General features: G+C 45.3%; 1 protein-coding gene and 1 pseudogene across 1 annotated transcript in view; both read left to right on the top strand.

Annotated features, from left to right (window-relative positions):
- Positions 1 to 21,892, top strand: part of ATM (ATM serine/threonine kinase) — a 1,424,234-nt gene that overhangs the window by 554,123 nt on the left and 848,219 nt on the right. The window contains exon 28 of the mRNA XM_078657051.1: positions 3,558 to 3,684. Coding sequence (XP_078513177.1) covers positions 3,558 to 3,684 — 127 coding nt within the window. The remainder of the gene's footprint in view (positions 1 to 3,557; positions 3,685 to 21,892) is intronic.
- Positions 21,060 to 21,488, top strand: LOC144772612 (large ribosomal subunit protein uL29 pseudogene; annotated as a pseudogene).

Raw genomic sequence — 21,892 nt, forward strand, 5'->3', positions numbered from 1 at the left:
ATACATACTGTTTTAGAGATGCACTTTCCAACTGATCCTTCAACAGTTTTCACCCAAAGTTGGTTGCAACAGACAGGTACTTGCTGAGGCTTATGATGGTAGTGACTATTGCAAATGTCACATTAAAGTTGTTCAGTGTTAGTTACTCCCAAATTGTGATTATATATAAGGATAAAATGTAATATTGAACGCCATTAATTTTCAGTTAAACACAAAGATGAATGAAAGAAAAGACTAACACTGTTTGGTTCTTGTAATGGTGCAGCAACATTTTTGCTCAAAATATGCTTGAGTCAGCACTGCAAATTTCAAATTCTGATATTTTCAGAACACTCACATTGATAGTGATGCTACACCCCTAGTTCTATTTCCTAGCTCTAATGGAAATAGCGGAAAATATGCAACATGAAGAAATAAAAAAATACAATTTTGATTTCTCATTTATCTTCTGAGCAAGGCTGAGCTGAAATAACAATAAGGCACTTGGCCGACTGAGCGAAAAAAAAGAAAAGCAAAATGAAGAAAGCAGACAGGCATGGTATGTTGTGAAAGCAAAAAGGAGTCTAGAGGGAAAGACAAAACTAGGGCGCCCTCCACTCAATAAGTCATTACACAACCAATGCCCTAGTTTATAAGGCAGTTCTCATTTACTGATCTGTAGACATTACTGTTTAAACCACAGATACACCAGGAAGTCTCTAATCTTAGAGATTTTCAAGCTGTCTCAGTCTGATGCCTTAATAAAATTAGCCCCGCTCTGATCTACATACATTGAAACAGCACAAGACCCACAAACATTTTACGAGATGACAAAAAAAGGTGGGGAAGGCGAGATGGCACCTCACGGGCGCACCACCAATGGGACCCCTGGCTGGTACTCACCAGGATGGCCCTGTTATCATCATTGGTGCCATCAAGCCTTAACGGGAACGTGTCTTAACCCAAGGTGAAGAGACAGTGAGTGGTGCAGTGGACACAACTTATATGTGACAAAACTTACGACATTAGACATATAACATATAACATATAAGCTACTGCGCAACCAGGACCAAACAACCTTTACTCGTGTCCCCTTCTTTGTTGCAAACAGTATACATTTAAACATAAAAAGGGAGGCTGTGAATACTACCCATCGATTCACACCCTACTTACAGCCGACATGTTTCATTGCCTTGGTGTTTATCAGGCAATTTCCTCAGGGCAAACCAATTAGATGCCACTGCAAAAGACACTGACCATTGTGTGCCTTTAGTTAGCCATGCCTCTTATACCAGCCAAGAGGAATCTTAAAACAGGGATGCAGCCCCCTTTGGTGAGCGTGCTCCAATCTCCCTTCGGTTTCTGATACGGTGGAGAATACTCGTCCGGCGTCTTCTCAGCACTCGAACCAAGGCATGGTATGTTAACAAACAATTCAAAACCCTGAAACATCTCAAAACATGTTGTTTTGGAGCATGGTGTAAGAAAGAAATGCATTCAAGATAGAATAAAAAAACAAAAAAGTCCAAAGTGAAATATTTTTGAATGTCTGGTGTAACAAAGGTGCAGGATTGTTAATAACTATGTATTTCATGAGTGATCTAATTCTTAAATTATGTAACTGCATTAGTACCTTTTTTAATATCCCTACCTTTAAATTGATATATATGGACTGCATAGTCCAACTTATTTACAAGAAACCATTTCAGACTACACTGCTTGAGTGCCATTATCACTTTCAGGAAGGTTTATATGCACAATAACCTTTATATATTCAATGATATATTATGTTTGCATCATGTCTTCAAATTATTACACACTCTCTGGAGCAGCCGTCTATATTGAAAGTGCAACAGTTTTGAACAGAATTGTTCATCAATTGGCTTTCTGATATGGAATGGCATTGTATCACTTTACTATTGGGTTATAATGGAGATTTGGTGCTAAATGTACTAACATTAGGAATACAGATTTCCTACTTGTGAATCTCTCTGAATCGCAATAAAAAATTCGGTGTTCCTAATGCATGAAACTCTTATGAGTTTCCTTAGCGATTCCTAGTGGTTCGCAATTAGACCTACCTCATGCAGATTAATGAGGTAGGTCGCAATTTGCGACCCATTAGGAATTGTAGCTATCACAGGGATGGTGGCCTGCTGAGGTCAGCAGACCACCATGTCTATGATTGCTTTTTGATTAATTAATCTGGTTTTTTTTGTAAATACAGCCCACTTTTCTTAAAGGAAAATGGGATGCATTCAAAAAGAAAAATGAAAGTTTGCAGTTTGGACCAGTGGCTTCTCTTAAAAAATATTTTTATTTACATCCTCAAAGGGGAAGGGGTACCCATGGGACACCTTCCCCATTTCGAATGGGTTACCACCCGTTTTAAACGGGGGTCAAGTATCACTCGTTTGCGACTGGAATATGGTTGCAAAACAGTAATACATACCATACCGATTGGGTATTTGGAAGGGATGCCCAAACACGCCCCTTCCAAATACCTTGCCGCTAATGCAAAATGCGATTCGGTGACAAGTTACGAATCACATTTTGTACAAATTCAAAAAAGCATTTTTCCTGTTGCAAACGGTTTGATTTGGCATTGTATCACTTTACTATTGGGTTATAATGGAGATTTGGTGCTAAATGTACTAACATTAGGAATACAGATTTCCTACTTGTGAATCTCTCTGAATCGCAATTAAAAATTCGGTGTTCCTAATGCATGAAACTCTTATGAGTTTCCTTAGCGATTCCTAGTGGTTCGCAATTAGACCTACCTCATGCAGATTAATGAGGTAGGTCGCAATTTGCGACCCATTAGGAATTGTAGCTATCACAGGGATGGTGGCCTGCTGAGGTCAGCAGACCACCATGTCTATGATTGCTTTTTGATTAATTAATCTCGTTTTTTTTGTAAATACAGCCCACTTTTCTTAAAGGAAAATGGGATGCATTCAAAAAGAAAAAATGAAAGTTTGCAGTTTGGACCAGTGGCTTCTCTTAAAAAATATTTTTATTTACATCCTCAAAGGGGAAGGGGTACCCATGGGTCACCTTCCCCATTTCGAATGGGTTACCACCCGTTTTAAACGGGGGTCAAGTATCACTCGTTTGCGACTGGAATATGGTTGCAAAACAGTAATACATACCATACCGATTGGGTATTTGGAAGGGATGCCCAAACACGCCCCTTCCAAATACCTTGCCGCTAATGCAAAATGCGATTCGTTGACAAGTTACGAATCACATTTTGTACAAATTCAAAAAAGCATTTTTCCTGTTGCAAACGGTTTGATTTGGGCCGTTTGCGGTCAGAAAAATGCTTTGTACATCTGATCCTTGGTCACTTTAGGGGTCTCCGTTTTACATTGTTGGTCCTTGTTTGAAATTAAAGATGGTCGCTGTTCACTTGAACTTTCCAAACAGATGTGATTGCTAAGTACGTTCACTGATAAACACATTAATCTTGATGTTCACTGTACTATATTGAGTGTCTGTGTGTAAGGTGTATATATTGTTTTATTTAATTTTAGTTCTTTATTTCATTTGCAAACGTTATGTTTTTAATGCAGGGAGCTGGATCCCGCACCAAATCCTCCACATTTCCCATCATTTGTGATTAAGGCCACTTTGGATTATATAAGCAGCTGTCATAAAAGCAAGCTGAAAAGCATTGTAGCCATTTTAGCCAAGAACCCTGTGAGTAATGTGATGCTGTGATAATTATGTGTTAGGGGCAGAACGTTAAGTTTTCTATATTATTTGGTTTGTGTTTCAGATGATATCATTGTTTTAAATTACCATTTGTTCTTTGAAAATTATATGCATCATTTATTTCTGATTTTAACAGTGCAAATGGGTGATTTTATAATGCATAATGAATTACTCTACGAATAGCCACAATTACACCTCGAGTACTCAGAACCAAAGAGGGGAACAGTTCTTTACAATTATGACCACCAGAATTCCCCCATTTACACAGCATATGCTCATAACTCAGATTAACATGCATTCACAGACAGGCCCTCCACCTCATATCCAAAATAAAGGATATGTGATTATGCATTCAATTGGGGGTTATTGGGGACCGGGGCAGAGTTGCGGTGGATGTTGTAGTGGATTTGGATGTGGCTAGAGTGAAACGCATACTGTATTTTGTGGTTTTCAAATCTGCAGGTAACTACTTATAATTGTTTCAGCTGTACACTTAACTGATAGTTAAACATGTGTTTATTTGTATACTGAATAAGGTAAAGGTTTTTCCAATGTAAACACATCTGCTATTTCTAATCTCCATACACCGAATCAATGCCTTCATGGGAGGGAACAGCGATTGGAACTATTTACTTGCTGGTCATACTCGAATCTCTGCAATAGGTGGTTTAAACCATTGAGCCTTCTCATTGGGATCAGAATCTCTGGCCTGCTTGACAAATACAGATCTCAGCAGGTGCTCCGCAGTAGGTGTATTTACTGAGATTAAAATTGATGGGCTGCAAACTACACATCCTAAAAGATGTCTCTCTCTCTGCACTTTCTCTGTCCCTGCACAGTTATGCTTCTGTGGCTGTCCTCTCTCTCTTACTTCTCCTCATCTTTCTCTGTCTGCCTAGTTCAGAGACTCAGATTGAGGCACTCAAAGGGGCAGGCAAAGAGATCTTGGCTTTCAGGGCCTAGTTTAGGTTTAGGAGCATTTTCACTGCCGTGCTCCTGGGAGAGCACTTGCACCTCACTCTATAAAGTTGTACAGTTTCCTTATGTTTGGTAAGCTCAGAGCACCTCTCCTCTGTTCTAAGTTGCCTACCTCTGTTGTCTTGTAGTCATTGGCTCAACAGAATAACCATTGTAGAATAATTTGAAAGTCATATTTTTCAAAAGCCTTTACAATAAAAAAAATGCGTATTCCAGTTTTCAAGTAAACAGCTCTACATTGCCAAACCGAGAAAAGCAGGTGTGCACAGTCAGGGAAATGATTATCGACTTATATGCCATTTATAGAGGAAAGAAATGAAAAAGGATGCAGAGAGGGCGAAGTGAGAGCATTGAGTTACGGCTGACCCAACAGCTCCCCGTTTTGTATCGGCACAGAGGCGTAGAGCTGGTGGCAGGCCCTCAGGCAGTTCAGCAGCACCCATTTCATTGTCATTAGCAAACCGAGTGAATTACCACTCAACCAGGTCCTCACTAATGTTGGCACCAGCCGCTCGGACAGGGCACAACAGAGGCACATCAGCTTCCGGTGAGGGTACCGTAGAAACCGCCTTCTCAGCTAAAATTTGCCCCAGGGCATCTATTCTAGAGCAAGCCAACAAAATTGCCTCCCAGGCATGTAAAATCGGAACCCCACACACTTCCCTAGCTACCTCCCTCCTAAGTGCTTCCCAATGACAATCCGCCTATCTAGACAACTCCCTTCCCCATCTTGACAACTCCTTTCCCGATCTACACAAGTCTGGACCATTGGCAGATTTCCAGCTCATCATCAATTGCCGTCGGGCCAGAACAAGTGCCAAATCCTCAAACCTGTCTGTCGCGTTTCTGAGATACACTTTGAGCATGGAGGTCCAGGAAACACAGCTGCGGGCAATCAACGTGTCTATATGAGGCCCCATGGTTAGCTTGCAATTCAGTACGTCTCCAGCACTAGGCTAGTCCAGCACTTATAATTGAACCCCACATCAGCCGCAAGGCAGTGAGAACCTGCCGACTACGAACCAGGAAACATTCTGTGTAAACTCTGAGGGGTGATGAACGCCCAGTGTACGCCCCGTGTGGAAGTGAAACTGAATTTATATCTGGCATTTCGAGGCACCTTGGGCATGAATCCAGAGTTTTTTATCTAGACAGACTACTGAGATGGTTCCCAGGTGTATCGTCCAGCGTTGGTGCAGCTAAGAAAGGTCCATCTGCATCCCTTTTAACAGTGCCCTTTAAAGCAGAGTGACCGCTTTTGCTGTCCCCGTGATGAGGAAGAGATAACAAAGGCAATCATGTTCCGGAGGCTCAGCGGAACCGGTCCTCCACCATGCGTCTCCCTGAAGAAAAAGGAAGGAGCTAACCTCATCCCCTGCTAAATAGGATTTCCTTGCCTACGCAGAACCAGAACAGGGGGAAGAGCCTTCTCCTACATCGCGGGCAAGACCTGGAACAAGCTGCTGATCGACATCAGACGCGCCCCCTCCCTGAACACCTTCAGGAAGGCCCTGAAGACCTGGCTCTTCGACTGAACGGAGTTGCACAGGCCTGGGCCAGGTTGCAGTGAGTAGGCGCAGGACTTACATCAGTTAACATCTAGGCCAGAGAGTCGCCTGAAGGCTGACAGGGCTGCCACTGCTCCCCCCAAATCTGAAGGCTCGCCACGCATATACAGCAGCATGAAATATAAGCAATCACACTATAACTGCAGCCCCCTAAATTGTCCACCCTGTCGTACTGTCAATGCGCAGGGCTCTAGAGCCAGTGCAAATAACAAGAGGGGACAAGGGGCAGCCCTGCCGGGTGCCCCTCTCCACTGAGCATGCATCTGATAGTACTGACCCAGTCCGAACCCTTGCCATCAGCTGAGTATATAACATCCTAGTCTATTTAGCGAAGGTAAGCCCTGAGTGAAGTAGCATACAAGAACTCCCAGTGCAAGGAATCAAATGCTTAAAAAATGTCAACAGGCAATGCCAGGGAGTCCGACAGGAGGGTTTCCTGCAAGCCCAGGAAATGACTCCGCTAGCGATTATTCTACGGTCAAGTATAAATCCTGTCTGATCAAGATGCAATATGTAAAGAATTTGCAACACACACAGTGTAGACACCGCAAAAGTACTCCACACCATTTTAGAAAAATAGCCAATAATAATCTGAGTAAAACAAGACTAAAACCGCAAAAATCCAACATACACAAGTCAAGATATGAATTTGTAAAGATTAAATAATGTTTAGCGCTTAGTATACAATAACTCCAAAGGAGCTATCTGGTCAAGTTCGACCAGTAAGAATCTACAAGTTGACTCCTACCTTGATGGAGCGAGGACCGGTGTCAGGAGTCACACAGACCCTGGCACAGTACCTTGTAAATGTTGGAAATCAAAGCCGATGCAAGACGCAGGGGAGTATGAGATGTCGTAGAGGGAAACATGGAGTTTGTTCCTTACTGCTATGCAGGTCTTTGGCACGTCGGAGCTGAATGAGAGTGTGGTGTGCAAAAGAGGTGAAGCGTCACTAAAACAAGTGAGGCATTGGTTCCTGGAGGCAGTACAGATTTGTGGAGTTGCGGACGCCTGGGGACGATGCGGGTGCAGGGGAGGTGATGCGGCGGTTGCAGGTGCGATACCTCGGTTCCTTGCTAATGTGCTGTGTCAATGACGAAGTGAGTGCCCAGAGATGAGGCTTTGGGCATGGGAGGTAAGGTATCACTTTCGATATGGTGTTGGTTCCGATGACGGTGCGGGATCATTTGTTAAGCCATGGGACATCTATTCTGCAGTATCGATGGCAAACTACTAGACCACAGGCACTGCATCAGAGCAGTGCGTCACAGACTTCTGTGACACGGTGCTCGAGGCTCACACTGTGGCGATTCGCTGGAGGCACTGCGGCGCAGTTATAGCTTGCGTTGTAAGTCGCAGTTGTTGTGTCAAGCGGGGACCACAGGTTCGGTGCAGGCAGCATTGCAGTGAGGTGCCAGTTTAGAAGCGATCGTCAGTGTTGATGCGTTGGGTTCTTCTTTTTAGCACCAAAAACTCACTTCTAAGAGCCCAGGAACTGGATTTGGCACCACTTGGCAAATAGGGCTCTCACCAAAGGAGGCCAGGTGCTACAGGTGAAGTCTTTGATAGCCCTAAGACTTCCAACAGGAGGTAAGCTCAACTCCAGCCCATGGAGAAAATTTAGAAAGAAGGCTGTAGAGAGCAAAGTCCAGTCCTCTCACTCTCAGGACAGAAGCAGCAGGCCAGCAAAGCAAACAGCAATGTGGCAGATGGATACTCCAACGAAAGACCAAGAAACATCATGTAAGAAGATGAGGTTTACTCGTAGCACAACCTGCAAGACCCAGCTGCAACTGTCAGTCCTGGAGTGCTGTCAGCCTCACATTCTAAGCATGAGCATAAAGAACACAGAGAGCATGGGAGCTCCAACCAAGGTAAGAATACATCACAACAGGGTCCATCCTGGCACCAGCTCTTCTTCCTGGCAGAATGTCCTCAGTCCAGAAGTGTTCTGAGTATATGGTGACAGAGGTCCAGTACTATTACCCATTTTAGTCTTTGAAGTAGAGTGACTTCAAAGAAAGGTCTTTGAGTGCACAATACCCTGCCCTCCCTGGCCCTGGCTCAAAGAACACATTTCTGGGGGGTATGCTGCTCCTTGTGTGGGGACAGGCACAGCCCTATTTAAGTGCAAGTGTCCGCTCCTCCATCATTCAAGCTCAGGAAGGCTCTTCAGCCTGGTGATGGGCTATCAGGATATGCAGGGCACACCTTGGCTCCTTTTGTGTGTGACTGGCTAGAGAGAATTCACAGAGCTGAACTGTCATCCAACCCAGTCGTGTATTTTAGAGGTAGGCACAGAATGGTTACGTAAGAAAATACCAAATTTCTAAAAGTGACATTTTCAGACCTGCAATTTAAAAAACCAACTTCACTAAAAGTTGTGTTTTTAAATTGTGAGTCCAGAGACACCAAACTACAATTTCCTAGCTGCTCCCAATTGGAGGATACACTTGTATATGTTACAAGTCGGCTCCAATGTTACACTTGGGGCTAGGCCTTGCTGTGGTGAAAAACAAATGTTCACTACCAGGTAACATAAAACTCACAAGTACATGTCCCACCTTTTAAATAATTGCATCCTGCCCCTCGGCTCCCTGGGGCCTACCTTAGTGGTGCCTTACATGTAATCAATGTTAAATCTGCCCCGCAATTGAAATCTTCCCCCACTATCCTTAAATAGGGCAGCAATACCGACAGGAGGGGCGTCAAGCTTTTCGGAAACGAAGGTTGTTCGTTGTTTGGAGCGTAAAACTTACGCAAGATGATAGCTTTGCTATCCATCTACCAGCATGTATCTGCCCTCCGGGTCGATTACTAACTTCTGCATTTGGAAGGGGAACCCAGGTCTAATCCAGATAAGGGTCCCCCATGCAAATGTGGAGTAAGCAGTGCAGTACAGTTGCCCCTGCCATCTCTTGTGGAGTGTTCTTCACTCAGGATCCGATACTACTGTAGTAGTGGTGAGGGGGGTGCAAAGTAGGTGGGAAGAGCCAAGGTCACCCTCAGAAGGAAGACCGGGTGGGTGACCACCTGCCCCACCACCCAACAAATGGTACAGGAGTCCGGGCCCCCACTGGCAATATGGGCAATCAAGCAAAAAAAAACACACATGATGAATGGAATGCAGAACAAACCAAACATTCACACCCAGTCACAGATCTGAGTTAACACATCATTCTTTTGCTCTCCATGCCACCCCAGTTTGGACCCAGCCATTTTCTCTCCACGCCACCCCGGTTTGGACCCAGCAATATGCAAATCAGTCTTCACCCAGTTCCTCCCCCTTACCACCCGCCACAGGAACAGTCCAGCCCGGACTGCCAGGACAGGTCAACAAGCACCCTGGGACTCTTTTCGGGTATCACCCCTTATCAGCTAGGCTCGCTTGAATCCAGTGGTATAGTGAGCACAGGACCCACTTTGGGCATACTTTTCCCACTTAGGGCGACAAATCAAGCATTCATCCCCAATTCGAGCCAGGATGCTTGTTTCTTGTCCGTGGAGGACCTGACCTGGCAGTTTGGGCTGGATTATTCTCATGGGGAGCAGGGTGAAGACTGATTTGCTGGGCCCAAACTGGAATGGCATGATGAGCAAAAGAACAATAGATTTAGGCACAAATCTCTGTATTAGGGGTGAATGTTTGACATTGTTCCGCATTCCGTTCATCAATTGTTCTCTTTGCAATAGGGGCGATCCGCAGCCGACAAACTTCCCAGGATCCAGCTAGGGCTTTGAAGACACGCGAACCATTATCCAAAGTAGGAGTAGGGGAGAGCGAATCACCACAAGCTGGGCTAGGGTAGCAGCAGTCAAAGCAAAGCAGGCAGCAATTCACCTCAGGGGTAGGATAAAATGGCACCCAGCAGGGGCTCCAGCCCTCCATGGGGCACACAACAATAGGGGTAGAAGTCAGTAGTGGGGTCCCAGCCAGCCCAACCACTTCCCCAGAAGCCAGCAGCAGGGAGAAGTAGTGGTCCCAAGGCTGGAGGTCTGATGTCACCAGCGCACCCTGCTATTCCTAGAGCCAGCAATCTGAAAGATCGTGGGCGAGAAGGCCACCCACCCAGCCGCTATACTCCTCACCTGGCATCCCAGAGGGGCGCTCTAAGTGGTCCGAATGGTGTTGCGTTGCTCTTGTGTCCCTGCAGGCCGCCACTGACACAAAGCCCTTACCAGAGTGCTACAAGTGGCAGTCCGGGCCCTCGCCGCCGAGCCAATCACTGAGCGTATCGGGGGTGCAGGCATAGTGTGGGGAGAGAATCTACTGCAGGTGCTGAAACTGATCCTGCTTCGCGATCCGTCACGGGTTTAGCGGTCTAGATACTGCATAATTCATGACCTCAGACTCCCGGCCCACACAATGTATCACTGTCCGGCCAGGCGTGGCCAGAGAGCTTAAATAAACGGGCAGAGGTCGCTCGTGACTTCCGGCCCAACCCATAGCAGAGAGGGGCTGTGTGTCTGATAACGCTCCCACATCTAGGCTGCACCTGCGACGCACAGCAACGCGACACTGGCGACGAGGGTGGGAGCTCCTCTCAGCCCAAACCCTCCTAGTGCAGTCTCCTCACCCCTTCCCATTGACACCCTGATTGAAGAGCTCGACCCGGAGAAGAGTGGCGCCAGCACCGGCAGTCCCGCTGGCCACACGCCGCTGTCCCAGTTGCCCTGCAGATGGGACTGCGAGTTGCACCTCAGCAGAAGGTGTCTTGGCCGCATAACAGCACTTCACCTGAAAAGGTACTGCAGAGTTGTCCGCACCTCCGCTGGCCCTCGAACCTCCACTGCTGCCAGCCTGCAAGGGGAAGATTCCCGGTGAGAGCCTGCATGCCCTACGCGTACATGTGCGGCCCGCCCCCTGCCAGTCCCTTACTGGGCAAGCCCTGGGTGAAGAAAGGACACAGCACAAGCGTTAACACCTAAAGAGAAGGGAAAAGACAACATAACACAAACATTAGCACTCAAAATCAGCATCTCTGAAGCTATAAAAGCAGGGAGTCGCAACAACAACAGGATTGCCAGATATCCACAGCCATGACAAATCAGGTGGCACAAGCAGCACAACAAAACATACCGCCAGGTCAACAAGCCGGGCCACAGGTCGTGCAACCTACGTCACAGCATTCCGAAATCAACGGGCTGCCCCCGCGAATGAATAGACCCAGCAACTGCATCCCGATGGTGGACCATCTGGATTGGCAGACTAGACTACTATTTCACGGGAACGTGAGAAACAGACGGCACAGTCAAGAAGTTTCTACTGTTTGCGGGGCAGGAAATATACAAACTATTTGCTCACTTACCAAACATGGGGGCATCCAACTATTACAATGCGGAGGTCAGGGCTCTGAACGTGTATTTCGATCCGCAACTTAGGCCCAATTACGAAAGCTTCAAACTTCGCCAAGTGCGACAAAGAGTAGGGGAATCAATGGACGTGTCCCGTGCGCGGCTAAGGGGGTTGGCCACACAAACAAAGGATGGATGGAATGCTGAATAAATCATACATTCACCCCAATCAAGAGATCTGGGTTAAATCCATTGTTCTTTTGCTCACCATACCATCCCAGTTAGACCCAGCCATATGCAAATCAGCCTTGACCCTGTGCCTCATGGGAACAGTTAAGACCGAACTGCTAAGCCAGGTCCTCCCTGGACCAGAAACAAGCATCCTGGGACCGGTTTCTGGATATTACTCTTCATCAGCCAGGCTAGCTTGATTCCAGTAGCAGAGTGAGCAAAGGACCCACGTCTGTGCATACCTATCCCACTTAGGGTGTAAAGTGCTAAGGGAGTTGGCCAGCACATGCACGGCCGATGACCAGAACAAGGAGGTAAGAGCCCAGGTCATCCAAGGCTACCGAAACAAAAGCCTTTGGACCCTTATTCTGCAGCAACCTGGGATCACTCTCGAAGACATCCTCATAATGACCCAGTCGTATGGCCTATCAGACGCCAGGGCAACAGCAATGGACATTGCGATAACCCAACAGGCGGAGAAGCCGGTGGCCGTCAAGACTGAAAGGGCAGCAGCAGTGAGCACACAAGGCAGAACACGCACGGGTCATGCTGCGGATACTGCGGACAAGAAGAGCAACCCCAGGAAGAATGTCCTGCACAGGGATGGACGTGCTCTAAGTGTGGAATCCCCAACCACTTTGCAAGTGCGTGCAGAGGAGGACCACGGAATCAAGGAACTCGCGGATGAAGGCCACCGTCAAAGGCAGTAAAGCACATGCCGCTCGAAGAGCACGAAAACACAAAAACACCCAAAACGTCAACGAGGCAAAGGCAGTACCTGGAAGACTCATCCACAGAAGAGGAAGGCGAGTGCTACCTCATATCCTTTGCCAGTGACCTCAAGCGGAGACTGCGCCCGCAACCCACATGTGCTCTGGAAATTGCCAGATCACAAGTCACCGCGCTGATCGACACAGGAGCCTCTGTCAATGTGTTGGGTGCCAAAAATACAAGCGACTGAATCCACTGACCCCGTTGCATGTTAGGATTCTCACGTATGGCAGTCAGACCCCTCAAAGGAAAATGACAGTACAAGTAAAATCAGAGAGTCACAAAATCACCACATCCTTACGCGTGGTGACAGAGAAGCCGATATTCTAGTGTGGAGCCATGCAGCAGAAGATCTCGGCCTGATCACATTTGCCAATGTGGTCAGAACCCTACAGACGGAGGTTCTAGAACTCTTCCCACAACTGTTCACAGGACTCGGGAGTATAAAGAGGCTGCCAATAAAGCTACATATTGATAAGGCAGTGATACCAGTTGCCTTCTGGCACCAATGTATACCCTTCCATCTTAGCCCACTTGTCGAGCAAGAGCTTCACAGTCACAGCAAGGGGTCATAGAAAAAGACACTGGGCTTACACTGTGGGTCTCCCCCATGGTAATAGCAAAGAAGCCAAAACAGCCAGGAAAAATCAGGCTGTGCATCGATATGCGCCTATTAAATCAGGCGATCAAACGAGAAAGGCATTTGACACCAACATTCAACGACATCCTGGCTGATTTAAACGGGTCCCGCTCGTTCTTCAAGCTAGACCTCAACTCCGGATACCACCAGTTGAGGCTAGCCGAGGATAGCTGGTACATCACAACCTTCTCAACCCACCTAGGACCAAACCACTACAAGAGGCTGAATTTTGGAATTTCATCGGCCATCCGAGAAGTGTTATCGGGATTCCAAGAAGTACTAAACGTCAGTGATAATATTTTGATACACTCTGCATCCATAGAGGAACATCACCATCATCTCCGAGCCACTCTCCAGCATCTCACTGAACATGGAGTAATCTTCCACTGGGACAAATGTCTGTTTTTTCAAAAATCAATCGAATTCTTCGGCTAGGTGTTCAGCCAAGATGGATTCAGAGTTGATCCCCGGAAGTCACAGGCCATACAGCAGGACCCTGCCACGACCGCATCAGAAACCCGTAGTTTCCTCGGAATGGCCACCTACTGCGGGCAGTTCATAGCGAACCTCGCCACAATAGCTGAACCACTGCACGCTCTGATAGAGAAAGATGCTACCTGGAGGTAGGGCACAGAAGAAGAGGCCTTTCAAAAGATCAAAATGGCACTCCTAGGAACGACCAGCATGGCGTACTTCTGTACCACACAGATGACAGAGCTTCTGGTGGATGCCAGCCCTGTTGTGCTTGGGGCGCTTCTAACTTAAGAGACAGAGCCAGGGAGGTGGGCTCCACTCACTTTCGCATGCAAGACCCTCAGGCTAACTGAAGCACGTTATTCTCAAATTGAAAGCGAGGCACAAGCTATTAAGCTTTTAAGTGCGCCTGCAACCACTTCCGTCTGTATGTCAGTGGGCCTCCTTCAGAGTTGTGACTGACCCATCAGTCGCTAGTACTGCTGTTCAGAGGCTCCGCCCCGCCCTCCAAGGATTGAGCACTGTCAGATACAACTTCAACACTATGAGATGGAACTAGTCTATCGTTCGGGGACAAAGAACCCCGCAGACTTTCTGTAATGACACCCAACAGATATGGTAGAAGAAGGTACTGATCAAGAACGGCCAACAGAAGAATACATTAACATGTTGTCTCAATGGGCGTGCCTGCGAGCTCGCACCATAGACGAAATCAAGACAGAAACCAGCGTGGACGCAGTGCTCATGAAAGTGATGAACTCCCTACAAAAAGGCTCCTGGGAAGACTTCCTTCATGGCGCCAACGGGTAGAACGAGACAGACAGAGACCGGGTAGGAAAATTCTGAAAGGTACGAGACGAGCTAAGCGCCGCTGCAGATGGCGTAGTACTAAGGAGCGCCCGGATCTTCATTCCTGCAAGTCTCCAGGAACGAGCCACGATGCTGGTTCCCAAGGACACCAGAGGACCGTGAGGATGAAAATGCAGATGAGTGAGAAAGTATGGTTCCCTGGACTTGAGGCAGCCGTGGACGCCCTTGTGAGGCTCTGCAGATCCTACCAACCATCCAGCAGCCAAGAGCCTCTCGCATCCGTAATAAAGGAAGACCCTGCGCCATCCCCGTGGTCACAGGTGAGTCTGGACTTCAGGAGTTTTCCAGACTGACGAGTGACAGCTGTGTTGATCGACAGCAACACGAAATGTAGTGTAGTTCCTATATTTCCAATAGGCACTGCACATTGGAATAATATACACTATAGATTTGACATAGGACTGAGGTCAGTATCTCTCAATCGAGTATACTAAACTTAATTGTGTGCGCCAGCTAAATCAGAGGTCACTAGAAACTTTCTTGTGTAAACAAGAAAGGATTAGTTTCTTACAACCGCATAAACATGACAACTTTGTTTCCCCTAGAACCGGTACAATAGCTTCAGAGGCGTGGAAACAATAGATAACTCAGTCAATCGTGCATGCTTCGTTTCTACAGAGTTTGCACAGAAATAGAGAGAGAGGCGTTTCAATAAAAAGTGGTTTATTGAACAGTCTTCTTTCTCATGCAAGAGAGGTGAACTGCTACAACCGTTAGACAGAATGTAAAGTATAATGCGTACAGCGTAAACAGTAATCTGTTGCTATGACCTATATAAAATTACATACATAAATAACACAGGCTAAAATACTCAACTGGTGCTTCTAAAAATACAGAGAAAAACCAAAGGAAATGATGGACGGAGCGTTGACAATACAAGCACTCACCCCCAGTCAACTGATCTGGGTTTAATCCATCACCATTCTTTAGCCCACTCTGCCACCCCAGTTCAGACATGGCCATATGCAAATCAGTCTGACCCTGTGCCTCATGGGAACAGTCCAGCTCGAACTGCCAAGCCATGCCTTCCCTGGACCGGAAACAAGCTACACCTTTGGTTTTGCTTCTAAAAATACGCCTACCCCAGTGTACATAACCTAGGTCCAGTACGAGGGAAGGAGTAGGTGTTTGTCTTTAGCATAGGTTTAGTTTTGCCAAGAATTGCCAAAGGTTTCTCTAGGTTCTAATCAGCTCCATACCTTAGAATGAGAGAAGTTGGTATCTCTGTCTCAGGACTCGATTTTCCAACACCCCGCATGGGGAGTCAGAAACCCTAGAGCTAGATTTCTCGGCAGGAGGATGACCGCTTCTGGTCAGTGTGTCAGCTGGAGAGTTGGCTTCCTTCGGCACTCACTGTAGCGAGCTGCGTCGTGCAAGTAGGTAGTCGAACTGCACCAAACCACACCGTGCTTTGCCATAGCAAGTGAAGGTATATTTATACCTTGAAGGTGTTTAGAAATGCCAATATTGATGTAAAGTCAGGCATATGAACGTCATAAATGAACCCCATAGGAATAGATGTTCATGCATAATAAATAAGTTCTTGGAGACATCAATATTCAAACAAGGGGAAGACCCTAACGGCTTAAGAGTCTGGTTTTCCAAGTAATCGTTGTGACTTAGATGAACGGATGGAAGTAGCCATACCTATATTTGGGTAACATGGGCTATGTCTAAATAAGGGCTGGATTTCTATGCCTATATAAGGGCAATGCGAATTGTACCTATATAAGGGCATGAATCGGGAAATTCATTCTGAATCTAAATTCGAACACAACACCCACTCCACTTTATGTACGACGTTACTAAATTCTAAACATGTTTAACATATCTAAAACATATCTACACATGAAGTGTGAAAACCAACCTGAAATACATCAAAAATGCATTTGAACTGGTTGTACACATAAAGGAGGCATTGGTGCTGCACGCATTTAAGCAATGTTCCATTCTAAACATATATTCACATTTGAGTGCTAAACAAATGAATCATTAAAAGATACATTTTAGAAATGGCTCGTAAATACAGAAGAAAATGTGCTGAAACCATTTCCTGTCAGATTACATAAAACTGTTTGTATGTGGACAAGGTCATATATTGTCACTGGAAGTTTTTCAAATAATTATTTTTCTCCATGAATAGTTCTACTTTAAGCAGATTACTTGTGCCAAAAAATACAAATTTGGAAGAAAAAAATTAATTCTAGAAAAATGAGTTCCAAAGTTAGAACTTTGTTTTGAAAAATGAAGGTCAAATTCAAAGTCTCTCAGAACACTGTGTGCCAAAATCAAAAGTCAGTGTTAGGGCTTGGAGAAAACATGAAATCTTCTATGTCTGTTGACAAAAAGTTGTCTACCATTGTTGGTGAAAGTTGGATTACCTCGTTCAGGAGATTAACCGCACATAGATGTCAAGCATCACCGTCCGCTTTGGTCGCATTAGCAATGTTCGTACTGGATAGTACCTGCGCGCCTGTTTCCTCTCGTACCTCAGCAGTTGGAATTTGTGTCTGTGAGATCTCAATGAATGCCGTCATCAGAACTGGTAGCCGCTGGGGACAACACAGAGCATGGTCCATTACCTGTTAAAGCAAAGTATCAACATCCGTTGGCATGACTGATGGGAGTGAGACATGTGTCTAACGCATTCTTCTCCGCATAGCAGGCAGCGTAGAACAGGTAAGATGCAATCTTGCCAGATTGGTCTGAATGACAGAAACCATGTGGTATTTAAATCTCGTAGACGGGGTAGTCCCAAAATGTGGACGATGGGCTCACAACACTTCATCGCCAGTAGAGTTGTCTCCATGGAGAACTGGGTGTCTCTGGTGAATTGGCTTGCCATATCGCAGCAGAAGGAGTAAAAATAATATCCCTGCAACGAGTCTCAAAAGTAGGGGCAGTCCGCCAAACACAGAGTGCACGATGTTCGGAAATATTCCTAGGACCGCTTCAAAAGGTGCTAACAGTCCAGAAAATATGGTCTTAAATACATGTACAATACCGCTCGTATCAGACATGTTTAAGATATGACTAAATATTTCTGAGAAATGTATAGGGCAGTTTGTAGTTAAGAGGACATGTATCTCGGCAGAAGTCCTTGCGACTTGTAGACCATAAGTTTCTTTGGCCGAGGTCAGTGGCACAGTTTTTTGCAAAGGAATGGCTTTCATTCTGCTTAAAGTATCAGTTTGTGTAGAAGAGATGTCCAGTGAAGGCCATAAAGGCGACTCCCTGTCTGTCTTGGTTTTTGGAAACAATACTTGCATACAGCAAGTGACCCTGGCTGAAACAGTGAATAGATATGGTATACCTGAACACATGCCACAACAGCTGTGATCGTTCAACATGAGGTAACTTCCATTTCAAAGTTGTCCAAAAATTAGATCTATCACCGCAGCTGGTGAACCTTGCAGGTGGCAGGATAAATTGTTAGAGGAATCATCACAGGCCCCGTGTAAGTGTATACCCTGACAACGGAGAGAAACGCTTAGTGCTTTTTCACAGCTTTTACCTCTAAGGAACACTTCACGTCCCCCACTCTAACATCTGTGTGTATGGTATTTCCCAGGATGTCTTGATGTATTCTTACCCAACCTTTCATATGTGCCTGCTGGTATGTGTTTTAAGCAATACTGAAAATGGAAAATTGTGACAGGCAGAGTGATTGTTCCATGTATAAGTCATTCAATAGCTGGTTTCTCTGCTACTGTACATGGCAATCTTTCCAGTTTTTCAATGCTCAGCACCGTATGTTCTGCTCTCCGTTGTGCCAGTTTGATCTGTTCATCAGTGAGATTGAATTCTGAAAACAGTAACGTAGTATTGATTTAACGCCAAGGCTCATAGCCTGAACGAAGGTTTTGCAACGTCCAGCCTAATAGCATGATAGAATGTAATTGCGACATGACCATGTTGCAACATGACCAGGTCTTGTTCCATAATGTCTATGGCATTAGACAATATGCTGTCCAATGAATATATCCTGGACGACATAGTTGTTTGAACCTCTTGGATAGTAGCTAGAGGAGTGTGTCTGCTACTTGGTCGGAGTCCAATTGGCCTACTGCTTAGTATCGGCCACATAGTGTGGTTTAATCATGTCGATGGACAGAAACCTGTTCTCCTTTTTACCAGCAAGTAAAGGCAGTAAAATTGTTCTTGATCCGTGGATTGCTAGGACAGGTACTGGTTGTCTGTAAGAAGACCCAAATTCCTTGTTGTCCGCGATCTTTTCTCTGACTAGATCACCAAGCTTTGGGATCCAGACAGGCCTTGCTGGGATGGTCGGTTTTTCCTCAGTGGTGGTTGGCTTCAGGAACACGTTGCTTTGTTTCGTTCTTAGTTCATTTAAGTCCTGTAAAACAGCCAAACGATCTTTGATATCACATTTTTTCTGGTCCACCACTTATGTCTGCCAATAAAGTTCCCCGACCAACATTCTTGTCCCAAAAAGGACCTCATATGGAGTGATACTTCCTAGAGAACTTATTGGCAAGTTGTTAAGACTACGTTGGACACTTATTCGATGTTTGACCCACCTGTCACACGAACCTAATACCCTAGCTGTTATAGATTGCTTTATGTCCCGTTTTTTTCTCTCCACAGCCGAATTTCCCTCAGGATGGAATGGACTAGAGTACCGCAATGCAACGCCCAAATTAGCCATGGCCTCCTTGTAAGCTTGAGAGCTAAATGCAGGACCCTGGTCATAATGCAGCGTGCCGATGGCGTATGTGCCGATAAAGACTTGCAAATCTTGTATAACAGTTCTAGCGTCAGCCGAGCGCTGAGGCCACATCCAAATGAACCTTGAACACAAATCCACTGCGACCATGATATATTTATAGTTACCATCCCTTTGTAAGGGACCGCAGTGGTCCAGGTAAACGCAAGCCAATGCTTTATCTGCAATTAACAGGGGCGTCTGCGCAGGACGTTTCACTGTAGACACCTTCATCTTTTGGCATATTTCACAATCCAAAACGTAGTCCCTGGTTTGTTTCCTCATGCGTGGCCACCAATATCTCTGTTTTAATATTGATACCGTGGTGGAAACACCTGCATGTGCAGAGGCGAGCCCTTCATGTGCTGCTAGGATTAATCCTAATCTGTGTTCCATTTTTGGAATTACTCTATCCCCCACTCCAGGAATTCGAGCAAACTGAACATTGTTTGCATCAGTTATATATGAGTATTTGAGTGGAAACCCTTTGGGTAATGTTTTACCGCTGTCTTTGCAGGTAGCATTGCCAGCCAGCAATATTTCACTCTGTAGTTTTGTTTTTGAACGAGTGATTGCAGCTACGGAAGCCGTTTGTACAGCTGCCTTCGCGGCTTCATCAGCCAGTGAAAGCCATCACGTTTATTACTCAGCGTGTGTATCACGTGAGTGTTTTGTAGTCCTTCTCGTAACTGAACTACTTGTTCCCAAAACGTTTTTTGCTTAATTGTGCCACCTTTTGCATCTTGAAACCATTTTGAAGCCAGGTTTGCAAGTATTCATTGTAAGATTGAACGTAATAATATGAATTGCACACTATGAGTGTAGGGAATTTGCGATCTGTATTCTCAAGTGCCATCTTGAATGCTTGTAGTTCAGCTCGCTGAGCTGTACAATCTCCTAAGGATTGAGAATTACTGACCATTGGTCTGAATTTGCCATCGCGTCAATGACCTTTAATGATCGCGCACGCCGCATTATAGGCTTGTTTACCCGCCGTAGCGGGTTGAGCTGATCCGTCAGTACAAATTATACATTCATAATGATCAAGAGGGAGAATTTCAGTAGGCAGAGGACATTCTTGTTCGTATTGTAGAAATGCTTGTGTTTTTAAATAAGGATCAAAAACGTATTCAACGTCTGTTGCAGTAAGATAATTAACTCATTGTATCCTTCTCAGATGTAAAGCTTTAGCATTAGGAATGCTCACTTTCATCACTGCTTCTAAGGCAGGTACAGGTGTCACGACCATAATGCGTTTTCCCTGTGCGAGAGCTATTTCTTTTGCTACAGCACTTTGAACAGCTGTCAGGATTTTTTCTGTAGAAGTGAATTTCATTTCTGCTCGTGTGTACAAATGTGATTTGTAAGCTATTGGTACTTTTCACCTTTGCTAAAAGTTAAGTACGTGAATCCGCATTGACACGGAATTATTTGGATCACGAAGTTGCGTATGTTTACGAATGTTTGCAAATGTTTTGTTGCCAACATGTCTGTTCGCAATGAACGCAAAATTTCTGTGTGTTTTTGTGTCCAATTTTCTGTTTTAAAATCAAGTTTGATTAAGTCGTAGAGAGGTTTAACCCTTTCTGCGTAATTTAGAATGTATGTTCTTCAGAAGTTCAGGAAACCTAGGATATACTGCAAGTTATTCAGTGTTTTTGGAGGTTGGAGCAGCGCACACTTTTCTAAAAAGTTGGCTGCCAGGTTTTTGCCTTCACTTGATACCTCATATCCTATAAAAAGTACGTTGAGGTGGGCAATTCTTGATTTCTTAAAATTTAATTTGTAGCCTTCAGAGGCACCTTTCCGGTGGCGGCTCGCAGCAAATATGGCAAAAATCAAGGCCCGTGATCTGCGTGGTAAGAAGAAGGAAGATCTTCTAAAGCAGCTTGATGACCTCAAGGTCGAATTGTCGCAGCTCCGGGTTGCTAAAGTGACTGGTGGAGCTGCATCCAAGCTGTCCAAGAGCCGGGTTGTCCGAAAATCCATTGCCAGAGTCCTCACAGTCATCAACCAGACACAGAAGGAAACCCTAAGAAAATTTTACAAAGGCAAGAAGTACAAGCCCCTTGATTTGAGGCCCAGGAAGACACGTGCTTTGCGCCGTATACTCAACAAATACGAAGAGGGTTTGAAGACCAAAAAACAAGTCCGAAAAGAACTTCTATACCCATTGCGCAAATTTGCTGTGAAAGCTTAAATATGTTGTACAAAATAAAGGCTATATGGTTGAGTAAAAAAACAAAAAACCCTTCAGAGGCGAAGCCGAGTATTATGGTGTTCACTCTGTTCAAGTGCCTGTCCAAGTCCTTGTCTGTCAGATAGATATCATTGACATATGACAATGCCTCGTCATCATAGATTTGTAGTAACTCTGTTACCCTTGCTGAAAATAACCCAGCACTATTCTTGAATCCCTGAGGGAGACGACAGAAGTGACGTTGTATCCCCATTATTGAGAAAGCGGTCAAATACCTATTTTCTGGTGCAATGTTTTGACAGAAGAAACCGTTAGAAATATCTAATGTTGTTTTATATTTTTTACACAAATCGTTATTCATTAATGCCGTACGGTGTGCATTCTGCACAGCAAATGTCTTGCAACAAGAGTTTAGATGTCTGTAATCCAAAACTAGACGA

This window comes from Lissotriton helveticus, chromosome 8 (assembly GCF_964261635.1).
Source record: "Lissotriton helveticus chromosome 8, aLisHel1.1, whole genome shotgun sequence".
NCBI classification, from domain to species: Eukaryota; Metazoa; Chordata; class Amphibia; order Caudata; family Salamandridae; genus Lissotriton; species Lissotriton helveticus.